General features: G+C 55.2%; 2 protein-coding genes across 2 annotated transcripts in view; one reads left to right on the forward strand and one right to left on the reverse strand.

The window, feature by feature from the left end:
* The first annotated feature begins 7518 nt into the window (after positions 1-7518).
* LOC133358798 (eukaryotic peptide chain release factor GTP-binding subunit ERF3A-like) lies at positions 7519-23400 on the forward strand. The gene is given in 12 exon segments (XM_061577246.1): positions 7519-7896; positions 14978-15049; positions 16788-17126; positions 17623-17656; positions 18856-18933; positions 19875-20055; positions 20372-20526; positions 21017-21160; positions 22445-22538; positions 22805-22825; positions 22827-22886; positions 23347-23400. Coding segments are annotated over 12 exon segments (1362 nt in total). The 5' UTR covers positions 7519-7766.
* Position 23401: 1 nt separating this feature from the next.
* The window catches only part of LOC133358799 (diacylglycerol kinase epsilon-like), a 17115-nt gene continuing 16849 nt past the window's right edge, over positions 23402-23667 (reverse strand). Inside the window, exon 6 of the mRNA XM_061577247.1 lies at positions 23402-23407. Within this exon, the coding sequence (XP_061433231.1) occupies positions 23402-23407 (6 nt within the window). The remainder of the gene's footprint in view (positions 23408-23667) is intronic.

The raw sequence follows: 23667 nt of genomic DNA on the forward strand, positions 1-23667 counted from the left end.
CACTAAAGGCCACCAGGGGCCTCGCTAAAGGCCTCCAGGGGCCTCACTAAAGGCAACCAGGGGCCTCACTAAAGGCCTCCAGGGGCCTCACTAAAGGCCTCCAGGGGCCTCACTAAAGGCCACCAGGGGCCTCACTAAAGGCCACCAGGGGCCTCACTAAAGGCCACCAGGGGCCTCACTAACGGCCACCAGGGGCCTCACTAAAGGCCACCAGGGGCCTCGCTAAAGGCCACCAGGGGCCTCACTAAAGGCCACCAGGGGCCTCACTAAAGGCCACCAGGGGCCTCACTAAAGGCCACCAGGGGCCTCACTAAAGGCCACCAGGGGCCTCACTAAAGGCCTCCAGGGGCCTCACTAAAGGCCACCAGGGGCCTCACTAAAGGCCACCAGGGGCCTCACTAAAGGCCACCAGGGGCCTCACTAAAGGCCACCAGGGGCCTCACTAACGGCCACCAGGGGCCTCACTAAAGGCCACCAGGGGCCTCACTAAAGGTCACCAGGGGCCTCACTAAAGGCCTCCAGGGGCCTCACTAAAGGTCACCAGGGGCCTCACTAAAGGTCGCCAGGGGCCTCACTAAAGGTCACCAGGGGCCTCACTAAAGGCCACCAGGGGCCTCACTAACGGCCACCAGGGGCCTCACTAACGGCCACCAGGGGCCTCACTAAAGGCCACCAGGGGCCTCACTAAAGGCCTCCAGGGGCCTCACTAAAGGCCACCAGGGGCCTCACTAACGGCCACCAGTGTCCCGCGGGGCTTTGCGATGAGGAGCACCGAGCTCTCTGGCACAAAGCTTGTCTTATTATTGTATTTCCGCTGGCTGTGACGTCCTCTGGGTGTGTGAGGCGTTGGATCTGCATGGAACGGTGCAAGTAACGCAATGCTGCCGTGCTGTGAACACATTCGTAGATGCATCGAATATGATCACCGTGACATATAACATCTCCTCGCCACCACAACGCAGGCACGTGCACGCGCACCAACAACCACCCAACAATCACCATTCATTCACTCAAACAGCCACACACCCACCCACGAACATTCACCTACAACCACAACTCACACACCCACCATTCACTCGAAGAGCGAGTCACTCACTATGACCTCCACTTCAAGGCCGTAGCCATGGACTCAACATTTGGGGGGGGGGGCAAATCTTCCAAGGGGTCTGGGGGTCCCCCCCTCCCAGAAAAAAATCTAAATTTGAAAACGAATTTCCTGCCTAAAATATTTTAAAAAATCACTAACACATCGCTTTATTTATTTATTTATTACAATAATGTCTACGAGTGTATTGTATTACATTGCTCTGTTTTTTATGTTTTACCTTCTCTTGTTTCATTGTAGGTCGTGGCAGGGATTAGGGATAAATAAAATACAACCATAATCACAATCATAGAAACATAAATCTATTTTACAGCAATATATTGGGGGGGACGTCTTGAGCATATTTTAATATTTTGGGGGGGGGGTGTGCCCCCCCCAAAAATATTATAATTACGGCCTTGCTCCACTCACACAACCACCCAGCAAGCGCCACTCACCCACAGACCACCACAACACCCACAGCCCAACCGAACTACCCACCACTCACCCAACCACCAACAAAGCACGCGCAACCACCACCCCTACACCCAGCCACCCCCACCCCTACACACACCCCTACACCCCCAACCCCAGCCACCCCTACACCCAGCCACCCCTACACACACCCCTACACCCCCAAACTCAGCCACCCCCACCCCTACACCCACCCCTACACCCACCCCCACCCCTACACACACCCACCCCCACCCCTACACCCCTACACACACACACCTCCACCCCTACACACACACACCTCCACCCCTACACACACACACCCCCACCCCTACACCCTCACCCCCACACCCAGCCACCCCTACACCCAGCCACCCCCACCTCTACACACAGCCACCCCTACACCCCTACACCCACCCCTACACCCAGCCACCCCCACCCCTACACCCCTACACACACACACCTCCACCCCTACACACAGACACCCCCACCCCTACACCCCCACCCCCACACCCAGCCACCCCTACACCCAGCCACCCCCACCTCTACACACAGCCACCCCTACACCCCTACATCCACCCCTACACCCACCCACCCCCACCCACACAACCCTACCACTACACCCAGACACCCCCACCCCTACACCCACCCACCCCTACACCCACCCCCACCCCTACACCCACCCACCCACCCCATCCCTACACCCACCCCCCCACCCCTACACCCACCCCCCCACCCCTACACCCACCCACCCCCACCCACCCCACCCCTACACCCAGCCAGCCCCACCCCCACCCCTACACCCACCCTCACCCCTACACACAGCCACCTACACACAGCCACCTCCCGTCAATTATGTGGGGACGGCCAATTAGGGGTCGTTTGGTGCAGCCAGCGATAGCGCGCAGAGGAGACAAAGGGGCAATTATGGATGCGTTTGCGCCTTAAATGGCAATTTGTGGGGCATTTGTTAAGCAACGTCAGCTTTTGTGAGCAAGGCATGTGTGTGTGTGTCTGTGTGTGTGTCTGTGTGTGTGTCTCTGTGTGTGTGTCTCTGTGTGTGTGTCTCTGTGTGTGTGTCTCTGTGTGTGTGTCTCTGTGTGTGTGTCTCTGTGTCTGTGTGTGTGTCTGTGTGTGTGTCTGTGTGTGTGTCTCTGTGTGTGTCTGTGTGTCTGTGTGTGTGTCACTGTGTGTCTGTGTGTGTGTCTGTGTGTGTCTGTGTGTGTGTCTCTGTGTGTGTCTGTGTGTCTGTGTGTGTGTCACTGTGTGTCTGTGTGTGTGTCTGTGTGTGTCTGTGTATCTGTGTGTGTGTCACTGTGTGTCACTGTGTGTCTGTGTGTCTGTGTGTGTGTCTGTGTGTGTGTGTGTCTGTGTGTCTGTGTGTGTGTCTGTGTGTGTGTCTGACTGTGTGTCTGACTGTGTGTCACTGTGTGTGTGTCACTGTGTGTCTGTGTGTGTGTCTGTGTGTGTCTGTGTATCTGTGTGTGTGTCACTGTGTGTCACTGTGTGTGTGTCTGTGTGTGTGTCTGTGTGTGTCTGACTGTGTGTCACTGTGTGTCACTGTGTGTGTGTCTGTGTGTGTGTCTGTGTGTGTCTGTGTGTCTGTGTGTGTGTCTGTGTGTCTGTGTGTGTCTGTGTGTCTGTGTGTGTGTCTGTGTGTGTGTCACTGTGTGTGTGTACACCTTATATCGGTGCTCGCTAACAGCTGCGCTACGAACCCGGCGACCCGAGTTCGATTCCCGCTCATGGTCAACACCAGTGACGATTATCTGAACCGGCGCTGGGCATCCCCTAGGTCGACTCAGCCTCAAATGAGTGCCTGGTGCGATGTGTAAAACATCGCCAGTGGGGAGACAAAGGCGGCCGGGCGTGGTGCTGGCCACTCACCCCCTCGTGTGCCGTGCCGGCCTTCATAGGTGTTGCTCTTGAACAGCACTTGCCCCTACAGTCTGATAAGGCTACACGGGGGATCTTTGTTTTTGATCCCATAGGTGCTCGCTAACAGCTGCGCTACGAACCCGGGCGATCGGAGTTCGACTCCCGATGACGGCTAACAACCGGTGACGATTTTCTGAATCGATCCTGGGCCTCTCCTAGGTCGACTCAGCCTCAAATTAATACCTGGTGCGGTGCGTAAACATCGCCACTAGGGAGACAAATGCGGCCGTGCGTGGTGCTGGCCACACACCCCCTCGTGTGCCGTGCCGGCCTTCGTAGGTGGTGCTCTTTGTATTCTTAGGTTTTTTCGGTAAAGTCACGTAGGTAAAGAATTAAAATTAATAAAAGTAAAATAAAATAAAAATCACGACGTTTCAGAGGCAACACAAGCTTCCGTCTTCAGGTGGAACCGTCACAGCACGATAGCTGTATCAAGTGAAAGAAATTCCAAGAACACAGTATTTGCATATATACTGGTTATCTTTGTGTACACCTAGCCTGGCACAGCCGCCGCGGTGCTGTGTGCGATGGGTTTGTGAGTATTGAGAGCGACGGGTGCAATTCGTGGTGAGTATTCTTGCGTAACGAGTGATCCGAGTTCGATCCGCGCTCACGCCCAACGCCGGTGGCGTCAATCGGAACCTGTTCTGGACATCCCCGAGGTCGACTCAGCCTCAAATGCCGACACCTGGTGCGGTGTGTAACACGGGGAGAGAGAAAGGCGGCCGGGCCGAGTGCTTACGACCCATCCTCTCCCCCACCCTCGTGTCCCGTGCCAGCCTCTGGGAGATTTGCTGGTTTTTTCCAGGATGTTTCTGTTGCGCGTCGTCGCTTTGAGATGTTCTCCGTTCATGTTTTTTTGTTTGTTGCGGTTGCACCCGACTCAAGAGCCGCATGGCTCACAGGGCTACACCTATTCTTAGGTTTTTTCGGTAAAGTCACCATTATATAAACGGAGTGGTAGCTCCTGCAATCTCTCATTTGCTTGATACAGCTGTCGTGGCTGTGACGGTCCCACCTGAGGACGGAAGCTTGTGTTGCCTCCGAAACGTCGTGATTTTTTTATTTTACTTTTTTAATGTTTTACCTACGTGACTTTACCGAAAAAAACCTAAGAATATGAATCCTTGCAGTCACGAAAGCTTCAAATCTAGGGCTATACCTAATAAATGAAACTTGAAATGAATGAAACTTGAAACCATAGGTTGCTCCTCGCCACGAACAGCACTTGCCCCAACGGCCTGCTAAGGCTGTACGGGGAGATATTGATTTGCCTTTGGTGTTACTGTGACAGCTGACGAGGCATCTCTATGGAGACACGGTGGGGTCGACCCTGACGACGCCTGCTGCTGCTGTATATGTGAAGTCTGCGTCTCTCTCCGTGGTGAGATGTTAACTACCTCTCCTGGTACACAGGAGGTTGTGGGTTCGATCCAGACCCATTGACGCCTGCTGCTGCTGCTGTATATGTGGAGTCTGCGTCTCTCTCCGTGGTGAGATGTTAACTACCTCTCCTGGTACACAGGAGGTTGTGGGTTCGATCCAGACCCATTGACGCCTGCTGCTGTATATGTGGAGTCTGCGTCTCTCTCCGTGGTGAGATGTTAACTACCTCTCCTGGTACACAGGAGGTCGTGGGTTAGATCCTGATCCATTGACGCCTGCTGCTGCTGCTGTATATTTGGAGTCTGCGTCTCTCTCCGTGGTGAGATGTTAACTACCTCTCCTGGTGCACAGGAGGTCGTGGGTTAGATCCTGACCCATTGACGCCTGCTGCTGCTGCTGTATATGTGGAGTTTGCGTGTCTCTCTCTCCCAGTGGTCGCGTGGATTTTTCTCCGGGTCCTCCGGTGTTTCCATCCCAACGTTTAGAATCAACATCGCCACTCTGCGATCAATGTCCACGTGATTATGATAAGCCGCTTCTTTGAGCCATCATTTGTGACCAGGTCGCTTCTGATCCACCACCACGTGGTGATCCACCACGTGATGATTGTCCACCACCACCACGTGATTGTCCACCACCACCAAGTCGAAACGATGTGGTGACGCTGCTACCGCTGCTGCGTTGGCAGTGGTGCCACGCACACAGTGAACTACAATCTCGCTTTTATTGGCACAATGTTTACTTTCTTCTTAGTAAATGAAGATGTACAATACTTGTATAACAGTTCAAGTTCATGTATTAGGTATAGCCCTGTGAGCCATTCGGCTCTTGAATCGGGTGCAACCGCAACAAACAAAAAACATCTTAAAGTGAATACGTGACTAAGTGCAAACAGAAAATCCAAGAAAAGACAGCAAAATATTGCAGAAAAAAAATCACATGAGCAATATACATCACGTATAACTATAAAGTTGGCTGGATCTGGTCTTCACTTTAAGATGTTTTTTGTTCATGTTTGTTGTTTGTTGCGGTTGCACCCGATTCAAGAGCCGAATGGCTCACAGGGCTGTACCTAATACATGAACTTGAACTTGAACGAGCTTGCTCCAGAATATGTGTTTTTGGGTGAGATCGCGTAAGTATATAACTGTGTGGTGAAACCCGCCACCACCCGACACAGCCAACGAGTAAGGAGCCACCATGGATTGTTGTGTGTTGGAGAGCCCGGCCACAACATTCAGTCTGAGTACGACGTCTCGCCAGTAATTTGGGATGACATTGGTCGCGAAATCCTCCTGCGTGTTAAACCGCCGAGGTCGCTTTTAGATTTAAAGCTTTTTTCGTGACTGCAGGGATTCATCTTCTTGGTTCTTTCGGTAAAGTCACGTAGAAGGGAAGTAATAAAATAATGTAAATAAAACATAATTAAATAATTCTCACGACGTTTCGGCCACAACGCAAGCAGCCGTCCTCAGGTGGAGGAGACAGCGTCTGAATGACGCTGTCTCCTCGACAGACCTGGTCTTCACCTGAGGACGGCTGCTCGCGTTGTGGCCGAAACGTCGTGAGAATTATTTTATTGTGTTTTATTTTTATTATTTTATTATTTCCCTTCTACGTGACTTTACCGAACCGAGAAGATGCCGAGGTTGCTGTTCACAACACGGAGAGCGCACGAGTCACATTTGTTGTGTATGACGTCATCTCCAGCGTGACGTGCTTTAACCATCTCGCAACGCAACCCGTCCCTCGTTTGCGCGTGACGTCAGCCGACAGTTACATGACGTCATTTTCAGATAGCAAAGTCACGTCCCCGCGTTTGTGACGTCGCTACGTGGTTACGTCATTATGTAAATCTCGACTAATCCTCACGTTCTGACGTCATTTCACAAGCCCAGTTGGCCTCACGACGCAAAACTACACCCGCCCCCGTTAATGACGTCACGCCGCAAGCACCGCCTTCTCTGATGTCATGACGCACAACTTTTTATTAATGACGTCACGACGCCCACTGTGATATGACGTTTCGACGTAAAAACCTCCATCTCCCCAAATGACACGTTTCTCAATTTTGTAAATGACGTCACAACATACGCGCTCCGCCTTGCCGTGACGTCACGACGTAACGTTTAATTCTCATCCGTGACGTCAAGACGCAAGCATCACCGTTTCCGACGTCACGACGCAAGAAATTTGTATATTAAACACGTCACGACGCACCATCGAGCACTCGCGCGTGACGTCACGACGCACAGTCGAGCGCTCGCGCGTGACGTCACGACGCACCCTCGAGCGCTCGCGCGTGACGTCACGACGCACCGTCGAGCGCTCGCGCGTGACGTCACGACGCACCGTCGAGCGCTCGCCCGTGACGTCACGACGCACCCTCGAGCGCGCGTCCATGACGTCACGACGCACCGTCGAGCGCTCGCCCGTGACGTCACGTCCGCACCGTCAAGCGCACACCCGTGACGTCACGTCCGCACCGTCAAGCGCTCGCCCGTGACGTCACGACGCATCGTCGAGCGCTCGTCCGTGACGTCACGTCCGCACCGTCGAGCGCTCGCCCGTGACTGACGTCGTGACGCACCGTTGCCCGTCATTCTCGCGCGTGACGTCACGAGCGCGCCATTCACAGCTACGCGCGTGACGTCATGTCCGCTCTCGCGTGACGTCACGACGCAAAGGCCCCGTCCACCTCCTCGCGCCTCCATTCCGGGCGCCCCACGCGGCCTCGTCGCTTCAGCTGCCCGCGAGAAACGTCGCCCGGGACGACGACGCCGCCGCCGCCGAGGAGGAGGAGACGAGGAGGAGGAGGAGGGCGAGAGGGGGGAGACGAGGAGGAAGCGAGGGGGGAGACGAGGCGGGCGAGCGGAGGGCGAGAGGGAGGGGAGGCCTCTACCGCATGGAGAAGGCGATGGAGACGCAGGACTCTGCTCCCGACTGCTGGGACCAGGACGCGGAGGCCATGAACGCCGCGGTGACGAACCTCAACGTGAACGCAGCCGTCTTCGTGCCCTCCTTCCTCATGAGCGGTGCGAGCCGGCACTCCACTCTCCTCGCCCGCGGCGTCTCCATCTCTCTCTGTCTCTCCACCACGCGGGAGCTACTGCGTCGTTCTTTTAACTCTAGCGGCCTAACTCTAGCGGCCTAACTCTGTTGGCCTAACTAGCGGCGACAACAACAACAACAACCCAGAGACGGGGCGGCAAACGCGTGGTTACACAGCTTCGAGGGCGTAGTGGTGGGGCCCCCACTTGGCACTGGAGTATTGGAACCCTCTCGGGGCATCGTCTTCACAGCAGCTGTTGTGTGTCGCGGTAGTAGTTGTTGTAGTTGTTGTTGTGGTTGTTGTAGTTGTTGTTTAAACCCCGCCACGTTGAGCGATCGGCACGCGCAGCCACCGACGCGAAGGAGCCGATGAGCGTCGCCTCGCTCCATTGCAACATTCGGGTGTCGGGATTCATCCAGCGGCGGGTTGGCCGCTGGCTGATGATCGTAGCAACCGGCGAACGAGGCGAGGAGCGGCAGCCGGGGGGAGATGGAGCGGTGGAAGTCGTCGCTGAGGGAATGAGGAGCCGGCGGCCTTCATCCAGCAGTGGATAAGGAGACGTGGTGGGGGTGGTTACAGCGCGGACCTTGTATGTAATCGGTAGTCCGCTTAGGCGCGCTCTCGCCCGTGATTGGCTTTCCGCTGTCACGTGAGCCCCCTCTGGACCAATCGAGGCTCGCGCCGCGCCGAAGCGGACTGTGGAATGCAAACGGGCGTGTCGCAAGGCCGCAGGCTTTTCCCAAGACGCGTTGGCGTCTTTAAAAAAGTTTAAAACATTTAGTTTGTGGCGTCGCCAGCGCTCGTCTCAAGGTTAAACGTCTAGTAGGGTGCGCGCGTGTGCGTGCGCGTTCACACGCTTGCACCGAAAAACGCCGCTCGCGAGAATCTGAAGCTGTCGTTTAAAACATTGAAGTCACCAGCTGGCCTGACACGCGACTCGGGTGGCTCCACGTGCAGCCAGAGCGGGGAGTCCAGGCTCTCTCCACTGCTCGTCTGGTTGACGCCTGCTGCCGTGTAGGGTCGGAGGCGCTGTTAAAGGGGAGCGCACGTCAAGGCTGCACGTCCGGGGCCGCCTTTGTCTCCCCCGAGCCGACCGGCACTCGTTTTAGGCTGAGTCGACCTAGGGCAGAGTCGCGCTGGACTGAGCCGGACAACACGTGGCGATGTCGGTGAACGTGGATATTTGTTTAACTAGGGTGGTGGTGGTGGTGGTGTGGGCGGTCGTGAACCGTGGCCTGCCGTGGTACCATCACGTGTCCCACGTGGTGACACCACGGGCACACGCGTGTGAGCCTCGGGCTAAAACGTCGGGCCTGCGTGGTGATCTAATCATTCTGTGGGACCTCAATCTTGCCTCAGACGCACACTCTGGCCTGCGTGGTGATCTAATCATTCTGTGAGACCTCAATCTTGCCTCAGGCGCACACTCTGGCCTGCGTGGTGATTAAATCATTCTGTGGGACCCCCACTAACAAGGACGCCACGGTGGCTGGGAGATGTTAACTACCTCGCCTGGTATGCAGGAGGTTCGTGGGTTCGATCCCGACCCAGACGTCTCCTGTATATCTGGAGTTTGCGTGTTCCCTCTCGCTCTCTCCCCGTAGTCGCGTGGATTTTTCTCCGGGTCCTCCGGAATTTCCCCTCCACATTTAGAATCAACATCACGCGTTTTAGAGTAATTTGGCTGCGATACATTGCCACGTCGTGATAAGCCACTTCGTGGAGCTGTGATTTGTGATGACCGGGTCACTTCTGAAAAGGGCTTCTATATAGATCAGTGGGCCTAACCCGGTAAAATAAAAATCCATTGCAATCAGAAGATGTTTTATCCTGGAAGAGTGCAATGACCGATAAAGCTCACTCACTCACCCATTTACTCACTCACCCAGTCCCTCACCCAGTCACTCACCTAGTCACTCACCTAGTCATTCACTCACCCATTCACTCACTCACCCAGTCACTCACCCAGTCACTCACCTAGTCACTCACCTATTCACTCACTCACCCATTTAATACACTCACCCAGTTACTCATCCAGTCACTCACCTAGTCATTCACCCAGTCACTCACTCGCCCAGTCACTCACCCATTTACTCACTCACCCAGTCACTCATAAAGTCACTCACTCACCCAGTCACTCACCCATTTACTCACTCAGTCACTCACCCAGTCATTCACCTATTCACTCACTCACCCATTTACTCACTCACCCAGTCACTCACCCATTTACTCACCCAGTCACTCACCCATTTACTCACTCAGTCACTCACCCAGTCATTCACCTATTCACTCACTCACCCATTTACTCACTCACCCAGTCACTTACCCATTTACTCACTCACCCAGTCACTCGCCCATTTACTCACTCACCCAGTCACTTACCCATTTACTCACTCACCCAGTCACTTACCCATTCACTCATTCACCAATTCCCGCACTTCGGATTTGCGCGAACGACTACGCACGGTGTGAAAGAAGTTGAACATACGTGCATACAATTCAGTGATTCGCTCACTCACCCACCCACTCGTTAATTAATTCACTCGCTCACTCACCCACTCACGCATGAATTAATTCAGAAATCAAGAATCAGAATATTTATTTATCCTGTAGGAATCCGGTGAGCCGTGAATCTCTTCACAGATGTCCAGGAGGGGCACGGGGTCAGACCGTTACAACAACGAACAATACAAAAACACGATAGCAGTGCAAAGTGTAGGAAATGTAAACAAATCATTTCAGTTTTATTTGTGTATTTTTTAACAATTTTTTTATCTTACCAGGTGTAGAACCCCCTTAGCTACGAACTTTTTTTTCAGCAGCGACTTTGCCACAAATGAGAGCTCAACGAAGTGGCTTTTCGTATAGCAGCCAACAAAAATGGAAGTAATCTCCACGTGCTGAAGGCATCACTGTGCCTGCTCACAAAGGTTAATGGGCTTGGGTAGGATCCGTCACGAGATGGGGCAATGTTCGGTGGTCACGAGTAATTAGCACGGTTGGCTACGCGCGGTGCGAAAAAAGTTCTACAAACTACTACACTACACAACTATACACTACTACACAACTGTACACGCTATTATACACACTACTATATGCTACACTAAACACTTTGCACAACACTTTTCACCACTACTATACACGATTATACACCACACTACTATACACTACACTATTACACAACTATACACTTCACGACTATACACCACACTACTATATGCTACATTAAACACTACACACTGCACCACTATACACTATTACACACTACTATACTACACACTACTTTACACCACACTACTATACTACACACTACTATACACCACACTTCTGTACGCTATTAGCACGTTTTGGCTACCGCTGCATCGCCGTGTATTTTGAACTTCTTCTGCACCCTACACAGCCAGCCCCGCTAAGCGGAGGGGCGAGGACAACAAGCTAAACACAGAAAGCCGCTCTAAAAGAAACGAGCTCGTCAATCTAAATCAGGAGTCCCTAATCCCCGGGCCACGGACCGCTACCGGCCCGTGGCCTGTTGGGAACCGGGCCGCACAGCTGCAGGAGGGGAGAGCGGTGAGTCCGTGCGTGTACACACTCTACACACCGCATAGTGGTGAGCGGTGAGTCCGTGTGTGTACACACTCTACACACCGCATAGTGGTGAGAGCGGTGAGTCCGTGTGTGTACACACTCTACACACCGCATAGTGGTGAGCGGTGAGTCCGTGTGTGTACACACTCTACACACCGCATAGTGGTGAGCGGTGAGTCCGTGTGTGTACACACTCTACACACCGCATAGTGGTGAGAGCGGTGAGTCCGCGCGTGTACACACTCTACACACCGCATAGTGGTGAGAGCGGTGAGTCCCTGTGTGTACACACTCTACACACCGCATAGTGGTGAGAGCGGTGAGTCCCTGTGTGTACACACTCTACACACCGCATAGTGGTGAGCGGTGAGTCCGTGTGTGTACACACTCTACACACCGCATAGTGGTGAGAGCGGTGAGTCCCTGTGTGTACACACTCTACACACCGCATAGTGGTGAGCGGTGAGTCCGTGTGTGTACACACTCTACACACCGCATAGTGGTGAGAGCGGTGAGTCCGCGCGTGTACACACTCTACACACCGCATAGTGGTGAGAGCGGTGAGTCCGCGCGTGTACACACTCTACACACCGCATAGTGGTGAGAGCGGTGAGTCCCTGTGTGTACACACTCTACACACCGCATAGTGGTGAGAGCGGTGAGTCCCTGTGTGTACACACTCTACACACCGCATAGTGGTGAGAGCGGTGAGTCCGCGCGTGTACACACTCTACACACCGCATAGTGGTGAGAGCGGTGAGTCCCTGTGTGTACACACTCTACACACCGCATAGTGGTGAGAGCGGTGAGTCCGCGCGTGTACACACTCTACACACCGCATAGTGGTGAGCGGTGAGTCCGTGTGTGTACACACTCTACACACCGCATAGTGGTGAGAGCGGTGAGTCCCTGTGTGTACACACTCTACACACCGCATAGTGGTGAGAGCGGTGAGTCCGTGCGTGGAACCCGCCCATCATTGTTTTATTATTCACCACTTCCATCCGCGCCTCTTTCCCGCACTCCACACTTGTCTCAGTCACAGTGTTGGTGAGCCCACAAGCTCTAACCCCTAGTAGCCACAATGAGTAAAAAACAAACGTCGCTGGAGAGCTTCCAATGATGACCCCCCCCCCCCCGATCCGTGAAAAAATTGTCTTCCACCAAACCGTTCCCTGGTGCCAAAAAGGTTGGCGACTGCTGATATTCTAGATGATGACGATTTAAAAGTGCACAGCTCCCAGCGGCGTCCTCATATCGGAAGGGAAGAATGTTCCGTGGCTTGGCGGGGGGGGGAGGCCACACTTCATCTAGCAGTGGATAAATCATGGTTGACGAGGCCAAAGCGTGCCGAGCAGTCTGCCCAGCGGGACGCAAGGCGGCCTGGACGGGCAGCACAGAGTAAGGGCGGCGCCGGCGGCGGCGGCGTGTTTGTGCACAGCCTCCCGTGAGCGTGTTGTGGTTGTTCCCACAATGACCCACCACTCGCTGTCCCCCCCCGCCTCAATACACTGCGGCGGTTATTTGTGGCGCTCGACTCGGCAAAGTGTGTGGGGTCAAGGTTGCCTCGGGGGGAGCCAAACGGACGCGAGTTGCGGGGGGGGGCGAGGGGAGGCTGGGCGGGCCGAGTGTCTGTCCGCTGCTGGATGAGGGCCTGTCCGCGCCGTGCGGGGGCCGCGTGGTCCGTACTTGCGCGGGCTGCACAGCGCAGGGGGGGTCGTTGTCGGCTCGAGGGCGTAGCGGCAACGCGGTGCCGGCCCTCCGGCCCTCGCTGCTGCCCAACACGTAGCCCCCCCCCCCCCCCCCCCCGTGGTCATCGCCCTTCCGGGGGCGGCGCAGGCCTGCTTAGCTTCTGAGATGTGGGCGCGTTCAGGCACGTTGGGGTGATTTGGTGGGAGGCGATGCGTCAGAGAGTGGCGTTACATTTGATCAACCTCGGAGGGTTGATTATGATGTTATTGTATTCATGATGATAATGATTATGAAGGTATTGTAATTATGATGATAATGGTTATGCGATGATGATGATGGTGGTAATGGATAACATAATTACTTTCAGAAGAGAGAGAGGTAGTCATAGCTTGGGATTGAACCTATGGAGTTGGTAGCTCGGAGAGAACCACTGCCGCCGTGACGACTTGTCCGCACCCAACAAAAACCACAGCGGCCAACAGCAACCTGCTCGCTGTCCTGTGAACAGCGGTAACTTTCACGTTGCCACATTTAAACGTTCTGAGTCGCCCTCTGTCTCCCTGGCAGGGCACAAGGCGGTTGCTGTTGCAATAGAATTCCCTCGCGACGCTTCCAAGTTTGTTTGGTGTTGCCGGCGCGCGAGTCGCTTGCGCAGAGCGCACGTCGGAGTGGCGCTGGCGGCCTGCGTGGAACGTGCCCGTGATCGCCCTGCGCCGAGTTTCGCAACCGGCGGCAAAACATTTCGGCATCGAGCAGTTGGCCAACGTGTTTTTACTCGGCAAGCGAGATCCCGGATCGCACGTCGTTATCACTCGGTCTTCTAGCTCCTCCGGGGACTCACCCCCTGCCTGCCTCTCTCATCTCACTCCACTCCCCTCCACGCATTCTCCTGCCTCTCCCCTCTCATCTCACTCTACTCCCCTCCACGCACTCTCCTGCCTCTCCCCTCTCTCATCTCACTCCACTTCCCTCCACGCACTCTCCTACCTCTCCCCTCTCATCTCACTCTACTCCCCTCCACGCACTCTCCTACCTCTCCCCTCTCATCTCACTCCACTCCCCTCCACGCACTCTCCTACCTCTCCCCTCTCATCTCACTACTCCCCTCCACACACTCTCCTGCCTCTCCCCTCTCTCATCTCACTCCACTCCCCTCCACGCACTCTCCTACCTCTCCCCTCTCATCTCACTCTACTCCCCTCCACGCACTCTCCTACCTCTCCCCTCTCATCTCACTCCACTCCCCTCCACGCACTCTCCTACCTCTCCCCTCTCATCTCACTACTCCCCTCCACACACTCTCCTACCTCTTCCCTCTCATCTCACTCCACTCCACGCACTCTCCTACCTCTCCCCTCTCATCTCACTCCACTCCCGTCCACGCACTCTCCTGCCTCTCCCCTCTCATCTCACTCTACTCCCCTCACTCTCTCTCTGCTCCCATCAAAGCAAGGATTTCCATCGAATCTCTCGGTCAACTTTTGCCCACCAAGAGGTCGCTTTTTCTCCTCTGCTGCCCCTCAAAGTCTCGAAATCCCCCCCCCAGCCACCCATGCTGTCGACTCCGTGCCCCCTGTTCAAGTCCGAGACTCAAGCCCTTCCCTTGCCCTCTGCCCGTGGCCGAGACTCCGCCTCTCATGGCCACACCGCGTGTGCGGCCGGCTGGCCGGGCCGCTTGGTGTGTCTCGCGCGTGTACGTCTGTACGTGGGGTTTGTTTCGCGCCGTGCGTAGCCAGCTGTAGCTCAATGGGAGGTGTGACGTGATGACCGCGTGTGTCCTGCAGAGCCCTCGTCCACGCCGCTCGTGGACAGCAAACCCAGAGCGCCCGAGTTGGACTCCAGCACAAAGACAGGAGGTGTCCCGCACGCTCTCTCCACTGTCACCACGCACGCACGATGATGATGATGATGATGTTTATAATGCTGCTGCTGATACAGCTGCTTCTACTGCTGCTGCTTACTGATACTGCTGTTTCTAATGCTGCTGCAGATGCACTCCCATTGTCACCACGCACGCTGATGATGATGCTGTTTATAATGCTGCTGCTGATACAGCTGCTTCTACTACTACTGCTGCTTACTGATACTGCTGTTTCTAATGCTGCTGCAGATGCACTCACATTGTCACCATGCACACACGCTGATGATGATGCTGTTTATAATGCTGCTGCTAATACACCTGCTTCTACTACTACTGCTGCTGCTTACTGATACTGCTGTTTCTAATGCTACTGCAGATGCACTCCCACTGTCACCACGCACGCTGATGATGCTGTTTATAATACTGCTGCTGATACAGCTGCTTCTACTACTACTGCTGCTTACTGATACTGCTGTTTATAATGCTGCTGATACAGCTGCTTCTACTACTACTACTGCTACTTACCGATACTGCTGTTTTTAATGCTGCTGCAGATGCACTCCCACTGTCACCACGCACGCTGATGATGATGCTCTTTATAATGCTGCTGCTGATACAGCTGCTTCTACTACTACTGCTGCTGCTTACTGATAATGCTGTTTCTAATGCTACTGCAGATGCACTCCAATTGTCACTCCATACACATTCTGCTGATGATGCAGTTTCTACTGCTGCTGATACTGCCGTTTGCAATGCTGCTGCTGATGCAGATTCTACAGCACTCCCATTGTCGCTGCACGCTGATGATGATGATTCAACTGCTGATGCAGATGCCACTACTACGACTGTTGCTACTCTTGCAGCTGATGTTACTCTTTTTGCTGATGCTACTGCTGTTCTCTGCTGATGCTACTGTTTCCACTTTTCCTGATAATGCTGATGCTGCTCCTGCTGTTCTTACTGCTGCTGCCGATGATGATAGTCATAATGTTGATGCCTCTGATGCACAAGATGCCTCTGCTGCTGATGATGGCTTGGATGCTGCTGCTGATGCCCTTGCTAATGCTGCTGATTTTGATGCTGTTGATTATAATGCTGCTGCTTCTTCTGCTGATAACGATGATACTCCCGATGCTTCTGCCTTTGCCACCACTGTTGATGCTGTTGCTGACGATCGCTTTTACTTAAGTAATGTTTAGATGATTAGGAAACCAAGAAAAGAGTTAGACTCACCGGGGGAAGGACAACAAACTAAACGCAACAACAATCAGTTCTAGAGAAGCGAGTTTGTTAGTCTCGATGATGATGATGTAAAAGTGCGCAGCTCCGGTGGCTCCCCCACTTCGGAAGTAAAGAGCGTTCCAGATACGGTGACACTGAAACTTCTTTCGCACCGGCCTACGTACGGTGGGAAAAAATCTCAGCGTCACGACGATGATTTAAAAGTGCACGGCTGCAGCAGTCGAGTTTCCTCCTATCGGAAGGGAGAGCGTTCCAGACGGCCTGCAGAAGCGCATCGGGAAAGCGCCGTGCGACGCGGCGACCGCTTCTGTTCGACGGCCGCGAGGATGACCGCAGTTGGCACGACGGTGTTTACGCTCCTTGCCGAGATTATCGTCGCCACGCTTCGTGCTTGACCCCCCCCCCCCCCCCCCCCGGGCCCGGCGCTGCTTGACCCCCCCCCCCCCCCCCCCCCGCGTCTGTGTGCCTACGGTGCCGTTCGGCGTTCCCAGCGCCGCTGGAGAACGGAGAGCCCGAGTCTGCCGAGAGTTGGGAGGAGCGCGGCGAGCCGGAACAACCGGACGGGGGCGGCGGAGGCGGAGGGGGGGGCGGCCCCCCCTCGGACGAGCCCCCCCCTCCTCCTCCCCCCCAGGACGTGGGGGGGGGCGGCGGCGAGGACGCGGGGGGGGCGGCCCCCCCTCCGGGCGAGAGCGGGGGCCCGGGCGGGGCGGAGGAGGCCCCCGAGGAGGAGGAGGGGGACGGGGAGGGGGTCCCCGTCCCGGCGCCGGTGCCCAAGCCCTCGGAGGGGCCGCGCAAAGACCACGTCAACGTGGTGTTCATCGGCCACGTGGGTGAGAGGCGCGCACGGCCCCACCTACCCCCCCCCCTCACACGAAGAACGGCCCAGAGCCCCCTAGCGTGTTGATGGTATCGTGCTACGCTACTGATCTCCACCCGGCCAAACGCAGATGCACAGAGACACAAACACACACGCATGCATACATACAAAGACAAAGATCCCCCATATTGCCTTAACAGACTGTTGGGGCGAGTGCCGTTAGCGAGCACCTGTGAAGGCCGGAGAACGATACACGAGGGGGTGGGTGGTCAACACCACGTATACACACATACACACACATACAGACACATACACACACGCATACAGACACACACACACATACACACACATACAGACGCATACACACGCATACACACAGACATACAGACACGCGCGTATCAGTAATGAGGGGAAGCACGCCGCCGGGTCGCATGGGATGCGCTGTCACAGCTGCAGCGGCACCGCGCGTAGCGCCTCACCGTGTCGTGTCGCCCCCCTCCCTTCCGCAGATGCTGGCAAGTCAACAATCGGAGGGCAGATCATGTGAGTGACATTTTTTTACTTTGGTTTTTGTTTGTTGGTGTTCAAGCAGGTTAGAGGCCTCTGAGCTGTGCAGCTCCTTTTCAGAAGCAACCGGCGATCACACGTGGCTAGGGTCGTTCTGAACATGGAGGGGAAAACCCGGAGAAAAATCCACACAACCACAGGGAAAGAGAGAGACACGCAAACTCCAGATATACAGAAGCAGGCGTCGGGGTCGGGATGGAACCCACGACCTCCTGCAGACCAGGCGAGGTAGTTAACATCTCCTCGCCACCACGGCTTGTCCACTCGCTCGTTAACAGCAGCGATATCGTGACACTGAGGGATGGCCGTTGGCGTCCAGCAGTGGATAGACCACGCTTCACGTGGCTCGTGTTGTAGGCTCCGTACGTAGCCAGCCGCACTCATCGGAGGTGGTGGGGGAAGGACAACAAACTAAACACATGAAGCAGTTCTCGACAAACGAGTTTATCAATTTAGACCAGGGGTGGGGAACGTCCGGTATGAGGCTCGCGAAATCATTTGAGTCTGGCCCTGCCAAGGCAACCGCAGGCGGGACTCGAAATTCAATAAATCTCGGAGCAAACCTGGAAAAGCAGTCGCGAGTAGCAGCAACATCATCAATAGCAGCTAACATCACACGCCTCGCCAAAGAGAAGCAGTTCCAGCCATCGCATTAGGGGCGAGTTTATTAAATGTTTGACCAAATATAACAGGCAAATTTATAAGTTGATAATTTTGTATGGCCCGCGAATGATGTTATAAATATCCAAATGGCCCTTGGCAGAAAAAAGGTTCCCCGCACCTGATTTAGACGAGGATGACGACGATTTAAAAGCGCACAGCGCCAGTGGCTTACTAATATCGGAAGGGAAGAGCGTTCCAGACGGCCACAAAAGCGCTTCTGAGAGCGCCGCGCGACGATGATGCGGTGACCGCCGTCTTTGCTCGACGGTTAGTTAAATGCCGCTGCTGCTGCGAGGATGATCGGAGTTCGCGTGGCGACGGTTTATGCTCCTTAACAAGATCAGCAGCAAGGCATTGTGGTTCATTTGCCTCAAGCACTTTGTGTGTAATGAGTGCGACCTCGTAATGTATTCGTTGGGTAACTGGAGAAGCCAATGCAGGTTTCCCGCTTGCCAGAGGGCAGGACGTGGATGGCGGTGTTGACGGTGGCCCGTGCCGCCCGCTCCGTGCAGGTACCTGACGGGCATGGTGGACAAGAGGACGCTGGAGAAGTACGAGCGAGAAGCGAAAGAGAAGAGCAGAGAGAGCTGGTGAGCTCTCACTCCGCTGCACAGCAACAGCAGCAGCATCGAACACGCGCACACAAAGATACGCACGCCCACAGACACGCACGCAACACACACAGACGCAGCAGACAGATAGACACAACAGACACGCACACAGACACGCACACAGACACGCACACAGACACGCACACAGACACGCACACAGACACGCACACAGACACGCACACAGACACGCACACAGACACAGCAGACACAGACGCACACAGACACGCACACAGACACGCACGCAACACACACAGACACAGCAGACACAGATAGACACAACAGACACAGACACGCACACAGACACGCACACAGACACGCACACAACACACAGACACAGATAGACAACAGACACGCGCTTAGGCTGACGGATTTGTAGTGCAGCGTGCTAACCTCTACGCCACTGAGTAGCACGGTTGGTTACGTATGATGCGAAAGAGGTTCAACATACATCAACGTTGACTTAAAGCTTTCGTGACTGCAGGAATTCATCATCTTTGGGTCTATCGGTAAAGACCCTTAGATTGATTCGCGTGTAAATTAGTAGCTGGTGCCGTACGCAAACAAAGGCGGCCGGGCGCGGTTTCTGGCCACACCGCTCCCTCGTGCGTCACGGGGGGGAGTCAGTCGACAGCGCTGTCTCGGCTACACTGGGAAGGAATCTATTCACTTGTTTTCCACTGCACAACCGAGCCGTGCCGAGCCCAGGAGGCACCGGGGCTGGTTGTTTTTGTCCACCGCAGTAGCCTAGCCGTGCCCGCGGCCGTCGCGCGAGTCGTTATCCGGGCGGCCACCGCATCGCGGTTTTGCTCCAGCCTCGACTCTCCAAACCAGCAGTGGGGAGAAAAAAATCTCCACGAGTACCGCGAGGTGGCCTCGGCGCCGTTGTGAAATAAAAAGTGTACCGCCGACGCGCGTGCCAGGTACCTGTCGTGGGCCCTGGACACGAACGTGGAGGAGCGCGAGAAGGGCAAGACGGTGGAGGTGGGGCGCGCCTACTTCGAGACGTCAAACAAACATTTCACCATCCTGGACGCGCCCGGCCACAAGAGCTTCGTGCCCAACATGATCGGCGGAGCGTCGCAGGCCGACCTCGCCGTGCTGGTACGTGAGTGAGAGAGAGGGCGGCGGCGGCGGCGGCGGCGGCGGCCCTCGGGATTCCGGTTGACGTCCCTCGCTGGCTGTGTCCGCGGTTGGCCAGCGCGGGGCACCGGACGTGGATAAGAGAACTTAGGCGGGTTGAGGGATATCACCGGACCTGAACCAGGCCCGACCCGGGAATTCGGCGCAATCGATTCGCGAAAAATTTCCACGGAAAATCGCCGATGGTCTGTGGTGACGAGCTCCCAACTCCCCCCACTCCCCCGACTCCCCCGCCCGCCTGTTGCCACTGTGCGCGTGACCCCTCACCCACCCCCAGGTGATCTCGGCGCGGAAGGGCGAGTTTGAGACGGGCTTCGAGCGGGGCGGGCAGACGCGCGAGCACGCCATGCTCGCCAAGACGGCGGGCGTCAAGCACCTCGTGGTGCTCATCAACAAGATGGACGACCCCACGGTGCACTGGAGCCAGGAGAGGTGAGGCCCTCCTTGGGATGGGAGTGGCGGGGCCTTGAGGAGACTGTCTCGGGAGTATTGAGACTCGACAGGGGTGTATGTGTGATGTGTGTGTATGATGTGTGTGTATGATGTACCGTGTGTATGATGTGTGTGTGTGATGTATGTGTATGATGTACCGTGTGTATGATGTGTGTGTGTGATGTGGTGTGTGTATGAGGTGTGTGTGTGTATGATGTGTGTGGTGTGTGTGTGTATGATGTGTGTGGTGTGTGTGTGTATGATGTGTGATGTGGTGTGTATGATGTGTGATGTGGTGTATGTGTGTGTAATGTAATGTGTGTGTAATGTATTGTGTGTGTATGATGTAATGTGTGTATATAATGTAATGTGTGTATGATGTGTGTGTGTATGTAATGTGTGTGTGTGTATGATGTGTGTATATAATGTAATGTGTGTATATAATGTAATGTGTGTATGATGTGTGTGTGTGTGTGTGTCGAGTGTCCAGGTATGAGGAGTGCAAGGAGAAGCTGGTTCCCTTCCTGCGCAAGGTCGGCTTCAACCCCAAGAAGGACATCCACTTCATGCCGTGCTCGGGCCTCACGGGGGCCAACCTTCGCGAGGCCTGCACCTCCGTGTGCCCCTGGTACAGGTGAGGTCCTCACCACTCACCCAGTCACTCACCCAGTCACTCACCCAGTCACTCACCCACTCACTCACCCAGTCACTCACCCACTCACTCACCCAGTTACTCACCCAGTCACTCACCCAGTCACTCACCCAGTTACTCACCCAGTCACTCACCCATTCACTCACCCAGTCACTCACCCAGTCACTCACGCAGTCACTCACCCAGTCACTCACGCAGTCACTCACGCAGTCACTCACCCAGTCACTCACCCAGTCACTCACCCAGTCACTCACGCAGTCACTCATGCAGTCACTCACCCAGTCGCTCACCCAGTCACTCACCCAGTCACTCACTCACCCACTCACCCAGTCACTCACCCATTCACTCACGCAGTCACTCACGCAGTCACTCACGCAGTGATTGGCTCATACATTCACCTGTTCACTCGCGCAGTGATTGGCTCATACACTCACCCAGTCACTCACCCACTCACTCACCCAGTCACTCACCCAGTCACTCACTCACTCATTCAGTGATTGGCTCATACATTCACCTGTTCACTCACGCACGCACTTGGTGAGATCCTCGGCACTCACTCGCTCATTCAACGATTTGCTTACTCGGTTCACTCATCAATTCATTATTCGCTCGCTTTGCACATTCACTCGTGCATCCATTCACTAACTCACATGAGGGGGCAGTCAAACCACCTCCATTCACTTCATTCATTTGCCTCCTCGTCAATTCATTTACTCATTCACTTCATCAGGGACACACTCCAACCTCCACATCATTCATTCATTCACGCATGCACTCGTTAGCATGTGTCTGTGGTTATGGGGGAGCGGTGGCACAGCGGTTAGCGCGCTGCGCTACGAACCCGGCGACCCGAGTTCGATTCCCGCTCGTGGCCACCACCGGTGACGATCGTCTGAACCGGTCCTGGGTATCTATGGATGTTGAACTTCTTTCGCACCGTACGTAGCCAACCGTGCTTATCGGAGGTGCGGGGGGGGGGGGTGAGGGTGAGTGAGTGGGCGGTCGTGGGCCTCCCCGAGGTCGACTCGGCCTCAAATGAGTAGCCTCGTGCGGTGTGCAGTAGTAAACATCGCCACTGGGGAGACAGAGACGGCCGGGCGTGGTGCTGGCCACCCACCCCCCTCGTGTGCCACAGCGCCGGCCTTCGTATGTGCTACTCGCTTAACAGCCCTTGCCCCATCAGTCTGTTAAGGCTACATGGGGGGTTTTTGTATGTATGTGAGTTTGTGTGTGTGACTAAGTGTGTGAGCGTGTTCCACACTGCAGCGGGCTGCCCTTCATCCCCTACCTGGAGAGCCTCCCTTGCATGTACCGCTCGTCAGACGGACTCATCCGCATCCCCATCGTCGACAAGTACAAGGTAGGTGCCAGCTCACCGCCACCAACACCACCACCGCCGCCACCACCACCAACACCACCACCGCTGCCGTCACGACCGCCACCACCACCGCAGCCGCCACCAGAACCACTGCCGCCACCACCACGACCACTACCACCAAGACCACCACCGCCGCCACCACCGCCGCCACCCACCGCCGCCACCACTGCGCGACCACCACCCGCTCTCACTTGGCTCTTCTGCCACGGAAGTCCAGACACCTCATGACGTCTCTCCCCGCCCCACAGGACATGGGCACAGTGGTGCTGGGGAAAGCTGGAGTCGGGCAGCATCGTCAAGGGGCAGCATCTCGTCATGATGCCCAATAAGGTGAGGCTCCAAAGACGAACAAAGACAAAGATCCCCTGCGTAGCCTGTAACAGACTGTTGGGGCAAGTGCTGTTAGCGAGTAGCGCCTATGAAGGCCGGCACGGCACACAAGAGGGTGGAGTGGCCTGGACCATGCCCGCGCACGCACAAGGGACGCCACTGTGGCGAGGAGATGTTGACTACCTCGCCTGGTATACAGGAGATCGTGGGTTTGATCACGACCCTCATGCCTGCTGCTGCTGTTTATTTGGAGTTTGCGTCTCTCTCTCTCATCATCATCACGGTGGCTAGGAGATGTTGACTACCCTCGCCTGGTATACCGGAGATCGTGGGTTTGATCACGATCCATCACGCAACTGCTGTATATTTGGGAGTTCTCACTGTGGGTGGCGTGGATTTTTCCTCCAGGCCCTTTCCCGGTTTCTCTCCGCCACATTGAGAGTCGACGTCACGCGTTTAGAGTGGTTTGACAAGCGACGCATGCCCACACCGAGGAGGCAGCCCACGTCCTTGAGCTATCGCTGTGTGGGCCACGTCGCCACTGAAAACGAGCGACGCAAACCCAGCGGGCCTTGTGGGGTGAAATAAAAAAAAAGAGTTTTAAAGTTTAGGTTGTGAAGAGGTACACACACACACATCTGTAAGGATATACACACATGTACACCTTTAAACACACACTCTACAAACGCAAACACTGTGCAGTGTGTATACACACACACACTTGAAACAAAGATCCACGGTGTAGCCTTAACAGACCGTTGGGGCAAGTGCTGTTAGCAAA

Source organism: Lethenteron reissneri, chromosome 63, assembly GCF_015708825.2.
Source record: "Lethenteron reissneri isolate LAM-NWPU_2019-01 chromosome 63, ASM1570882v1, whole genome shotgun sequence".
In the NCBI taxonomy this organism is placed as follows: domain Eukaryota; kingdom Metazoa; phylum Chordata; class Hyperoartia; order Petromyzontiformes; family Petromyzontidae; genus Lethenteron; species Lethenteron reissneri.